Consider the following 5,923-nt stretch of genomic DNA (forward strand, 5'->3'; position numbering starts at 1 on the left):
AGGATGGTTGTGAGCCACCATGTGGTTGCTGGGATTTGAACTAAGGACCTTTGGAAGAGCAATCGGGTGCTCTTACCTGTTGAGCCATCTCACCAGCCCATAATCCCAGAATTTGAAAACCCAAACACCAATGCCAAAGTCCCTTGTCCCCAACTGATTTAAAAAAAAAAAAATCAGAGCTGTATGTGTGAGCCTAGCCATGGGCACTCTTCAGAGGCTTCCAGACGACTTGACAGGCTGATCTGCAAGAACTCTGAGAGGATCAGTAACAGAGAGGATAGCAGAAGAGCTGGGGCTGCTTCTGGAGGGACATTGGCTAGCTGGACAATAGCTTTGGCTTCCATCCTGAGCACCGGAAAAATGTGAGCCAATCTGGAGGAGACGCTGTAATTGTGCAGAAAAGACCCCTGATGCTTTCAGGAAGGACAAGGAGTCCTGCCAAGGAGCAGAGGGGTCCCAGGGTCTCAATGTGTAGCTTGGTCTGGCAGGGAGTCCGTGACTTTGAAACATTATGTAATGGAAAACTAGAAAAAAGAGGAAACTGAAGTTAGGGAGAGAGAGGGGCAAGAAACTGGAAATGAGAGTAATTCAATGGTTTCAAGGAGCTTCAGTGTGAGCAGAACCGAGAAGTGGGAGGAGGAGGCAGACAGGGAACGTGAGAGTCACGGAAGGTTGTTCTTCGTACTTGAAATCAGAGAGCATCTGTCATTTCTCTGGTGTTGGAAATGGTGATGATGGGCTGGAGAGATGGCTCAGTGGTGAAGAGCACTGACTGCTCTTCCAGAGGTCCTGAGTTCAATTCCCAGCAACCACATGGTGGCTCACAACCATCTATAATGGGATCTGATGCCCTCTTCTGGTGTGCCTGAAGAGAGCAACAATATACATAAAATAAATAAGTAAATCTTTAAAAAAAGACAGAAAGAAAGAAGGAAAGAAAGAAACAAACAAACAAAGAGAGAAAGAAAGAAAGAAAGTGGCAAGATGCTAATGTCGGTGATGAATGAATGAATGAGGAAAAGTCCCACAAAGAAACTAACTGGACACTTCCCATGGGAGCACAATCTAGAGACAAACACTCCTTCTGTAGGGCCAGGAAGGAAAAGATTCATGAAGATGCTGGACCCTTTGTCAGTATAGCAGAGGAGGGCAGAAGTTCACGTCTGCTCATTGCTGAGTCCTGACAGCATTTAGGAGGTGGGGGTAGGTGGAAGTGGAAGGCTGAAGATGTCTTAGTTACTGCTCTGCTGCTGTGATACGATGTCCTGACTAAGGCACTTTACACAAGAAAGCATTTACCTGGTGACTTGTTGACAGTTTCAGAGAATTATTCCGTGTTCATCCTGGTAGGGTGCATGGCAGTATGAAAGTCAGGCACGGCACTGGAGCAGTAACTGAGAGCTCACGTCTGATCCACAAGCAGGAGCATGGCTTTTTGAAACCTTAGAGCTTAACCCCAGTGACACACCCCCTTATCAAGGCCACACCTCCCAATCCTTCCCAAACAGTTCCACTAACTGGGGACCAAGCATTCGAACTTATGGGTCTATGGGGGTCATTCGCATTCAAACCTGCACAGGACAGCTCCTCTGGGACAGTAGCAGCACAGGAAGCCTGCAGGACCTGCCTATGTGAGACAACAGTCAAGCCTTTGTAAGTGGATTTCTCCAGACGTGAGCAGATGTCAGTGGATTTGCCAGAGGCTGAGGGCTTGACCAGTCACATGAAGTAGGAGGGGAGGAGCAACTCCAAGTGCGAGGTGTGGGGGGAAGTAGAGTGGAAGGTAAGAGGCAGCCGGAAGATGCTAGGAAGCAAGGCTGATTATCACTGTCTTGAGCATAGGGGTTGGGAGTGTCAACGTGTGGGCAAGATGAACCTGGGTGTCTCTAAGCTCATTGTTGAGAGGCCAGGGCATGAGGTTAAGGCAAGCAGAAGCACCAGAGATTCTGTCTTTAAAGGAGGTGCAGCTGAAGCAGGAAGTCCAAGGATTGAGAAGCCAGGTACTTGGTAGCCAGAGCAGCTTCTTACGCACAGGTGGAGCAGAGTCCAGAGGCAGCAGGGAGCAGAAAACAGGCCCTGGTTAATTATCTCGTTCAGGAAGGCTGGCACCTGGAGAACACGGGCTGTTCCTCTCATGACTGGAACCGCGTAGGCACTGGTAAAACTCTCTGCATGTGCATGTGTGTGGCATGTGTGCATGAGTGTGAGTTTCATATACATGTGTGTGTGTGTGTGTGTGTCCTGTGTTTAAGTCAAACGTTAACAATGAGCATCTTTCTTCACCGCCTTCTACTTTGCTCTGAGTCTCTGAAACTGTGGCTCACTGATTCTAGCTAGTCCACCTAGCCAGTTCGCCACGGGGATCTTATCTCTGCCTGCCAGGAGCTGAGGATACAGGTAGCATCTCACCATGGCTGTTTTGTGGGTTCACACATTCTTTATTTGGCAAGCTATCATCCCACCCCCAATCTCAGCAGAACTTATAAAGAGAATAGTTGTTTCCTTTGTTCTTTATGTGTACAGATTTTGTTTTTTTCGAGACAGGGTTTCTCTGTATAGCCCTGGCTGTCCTGGAACTCACTCTGTAGACCAGGCTGGCCTCGAACTCAGAAACCTGCCTGCCCCTGCCTCCCAAGTGCTGGGATTAAAGGCGTGTGCCACCACTGCCCGGCTGTGTACAGATGTTTTAAGGGCACACTTGTCTGTGTACTGCATGCAAGCCCATGGAAGGCAGAAGAGGGCATTTGGTTTTGAACTCGGATCCTCTGGCAGAACAAGCAGTCAGTGCTCTTAACTGCTGAGCCATCTCTCTAACCCCTACCTCACCTCAGGTGAAAAATCTTAATGGAGGATTAGGTCTCATACATAATCTAGTCTTTTCGGTGTTGTAGATGTTTTGGGGGAGGGTTTTTAAAATTTGTTTTGAGGTATGCTCTCATTTTGTATGTTCAGCTGACTTAGAACTTGCTATGAAGACCAGGCTGTCCTCAAACAGAGTTCCATCTGCTTCTGCCTTCTGAGTAAGGCAGCCTGTGCTTTCTTCTCCATGTGTGTATGGTGCTGAACACTGAACCCAGGGTCTACCTCATACCAGGTAGGTCCTATACCACTGAGTTCTGACTCCCTTCCCATATGTCTTTATCTTAGTTTTAGTTTCTTTCTAGTTGGTAAAACAGCCAGAGGTTCTCCAGATGTGTCTGCTGACTGCCTAAGTCCCATCAGCCACTAGTGTTTTGGATGTAAACAAGCGGTAGCCCTTCTGTTTGTCCCTCACCCCATACCCCCTAGTGCTCGGCACCTTCGCCAGAGCTTGGCTGTTCTTGGCCAAGTCTAACTGGTAGCTTTTCCAAGGAGGAGAGCCAGTTTACTGCAGGACAAAAGGCCCTGACTGGTCTGTGAATGACTCTCCTGAGCCTGGAAAGGCCAGGTTCACAGTCCGCCTGGTTGGGCCATGCTCACCCTTCTGACTCAGGTCTGGAGCACTTCTGTCAACAGGCCTTACATCTCCTTCTGTTTGGTTGTCTTGCCTGCTGCACAGAGCCACACAGAGCCCAACCCACGTGCCTCATGTTCATCTGCTCAAGCAGCTTTTAGCCCAGTGGTGGCTCAAGTCAGGCTCAGGACACTAGGCGCCTGGGGCCCAGTGTCAAGCCTGGTGTTTGCTACATTGAACGCAAGGGTACTGTGTGCCAGTGGGGATCCCGGAGAAAGTGAGGCAGTGTGAACTGTGGGCCAGAGGCAGAATGGAGGGGAAGTTGATAGGCAAGCTTTATTACTGGTCAATCTGTACAGTCTGAGGGAGGAGGTAGGGCAGAGTGTGGCTCCTCCCTGGGCCACCTGGCTTGTCCCTGCAGGTCAGAGTAGACGGGATATGTTTGAAGTTGTTCCTGGTCTTGGGAGATCACCTCTGTCCTGCAGTGGCTGGCCACTCAGGCCTTCAGGGCCGGTCACAGGGGGCGGGGCCCTTCTTCCGTTCTCGGGTCAGCAGGGTCACCAGCTTGGCCTTGATGCCTGCCTGTGCTCCAGAGCGGCTGGCGCTTCCGGTCTCATCCAACTCCAGTTCCAGCAGCCTCCGGTACTGGGCTTCCAGATTGCTGTCGTGGGCCGAGCCAGGCCAACTCAGATCCTCAGTGTTATGGTAGATGGGGCTGCCCAGGGGGCTGCGGCCACCAGGGGGGCCCTCTTGGGCTTCAGGACCCCCATTGGTCAGCCCAGGGCTGGCCTCCAGCATGCACACGTTCTCATAGAGATGCTCCGCCATGCCTGTGTGCTTGCTGGTCTGCTTGCACACGGACGCATAGAGACCGGATGCCGGTCCTTCTTGTGTGGGGTTGAGCAGCAGTGGTAGGCTTTGAGGCCCGGGATCAGTTAGAGGCAGCTTTTTGGAAGTGGGCAGCTCAAATCCTGGGGCTACCTCCCGAAGCTCTCCAGGGGGCTCTAGGGAGGGCAGGGAGAGGGCCCGAGGCAGGGGGCAGGGTGGGGACATGGCCAGCTCTGGAAGACGCTCCCGCTGACGGGCAATGGCGGCAGCCACAGCCCCACATATGTCTGGGGCACGCGGGCTACTGAAGGCAAAAAGGCCCTCACCTGAGTCACAGCGTCGGCCAGCCTCAAAAGAGAACACACCCTGCACACAAGTGACACGGGCAGGGATCAGTGGCCGCCAAGCAGCCAGGGCACTGACCACTTACCGCCTGGGTGCCCGGCACCTCACCTTGTCAGAGCCGTACTTGCGCAGGAAACGGTAGGGCCAGCTAAAACAGGCCTGGGGCTTGGATGTCTCCCTCAGTTGGATGTCATCTTGACCCAGCACCAGGAGGTAGGGTCCTTTCAGCTGGCAGCGGGCGGTGGCCTCTGTCCTCTGCACGATCACGGGAAACTCGGTCACTGTACTCGGGAAGCAAGGGCATTTCATCAGTTCCCAGACACCACTACTGGGGTAGGGGCAAGGCTGCCCCAGGGTCTCCCCCAATTCACCTTCCTGCCAGGAGGAGTAGATAGAGTTTTCCTCCATGGGAACAAAGCCCCTTTTTGGACTCTCAGCCTGTCCTGATCCTGACGAACATTCTCCGGTACCCTGAGGAATAGATTTAAGTCGTCCGTTAGAGTCCACCCTGTTCTTCCTCCCCCCCCATCCCTTTCATGGGCTCAGCAGACAAAACTTCCACCACCAGGTCCCACTCTGACCCACACTGCCGGGCTCTCCTGAGTCATTTCCTATCTGTACTATGGGGCAGCACTCCCCACTGGGCTCCCCTGGTAGTGTTGGTCTTGGAGTAAGGCTATTCCTGGTGCCATCAGGCACTAAGCAACTGCAAGCATGCATCTACAGCCCATGTGCTGGCTTGCATATAGCTCTGGGGGCATGCAGCAGTGAAGAGGCAGGGGTAGCACCAAGCAAATGTCTGGGCTTCTTCTATAGTCACTTGCAAGTCACCCTTGACCTCCCCTGACCTCCATCCTACAGCCAGTCCTTATCTGTTAGGAAATGGCCACCATGATCACCTTGACCCATGAGCACCGCCAAAGCCTAACCCCTCCTCCTCTTCCTTTACTTCGTCCTGTGCTTTTCTTTTTTTCTATTTTACTCTCTCTCTTTCTTTTTTTGTTTTTTTTTGTTTTTTGTTTTTTTGTTTTTTCGAGACAGGGTTTCTCTGTGTAGCCTTGGCTGTCCTGGAACTCACTCTGTAGAGCAGGTTGGCCTCAAACTCAGAAATCCGCCTGCCTCTGCCTCCCAAGTACTGGGATTAAAGGTGTGCGCCACCACTGACCATCTGTGCTTTTCTTTCTTTCCTTTATTATTATTATTTTTCAAGACAGGGTTTCTCGGGGGCTGGTGAGATGGCTCAGTGGGTAAGAGCACCCGACTGCTCTTCCGAAGGTCCAGAGTTCAAATCCCAGCAACCACATGGTGGCTCACAAC

At 51.9% G+C, this 5,923-nt stretch overlaps 1 protein-coding gene across 1 annotated transcript in view; it reads right to left on the reverse strand.

The window, feature by feature from the left end:
* Positions 1–3,750: 3,750 nt before the first annotated feature.
* The window catches only part of Dok3 (docking protein 3), a 6,041-nt gene continuing 3,868 nt past the window's right edge, over positions 3,751–5,923 (reverse strand). The window contains exons 3-5 of the mRNA XM_021180839.2: positions 4,978–5,077; positions 4,715–4,887; positions 3,751–4,627 (exon numbers count right to left, since the gene is read on the reverse strand). Of these exons, the coding sequence (XP_021036498.1) occupies positions 3,938–4,627; positions 4,715–4,887; positions 4,978–5,077 (963 nt within the window). The 3' untranslated portion in view covers positions 3,751–3,937. The remainder of the gene's footprint in view (positions 4,628–4,714; positions 4,888–4,977; positions 5,078–5,923) is intronic.

Source organism: Mus caroli, chromosome 13 (genome assembly GCF_900094665.2).
Source record: "Mus caroli chromosome 13, CAROLI_EIJ_v1.1, whole genome shotgun sequence".
Taxonomy (NCBI): domain Eukaryota; kingdom Metazoa; phylum Chordata; class Mammalia; order Rodentia; family Muridae; genus Mus; species Mus caroli.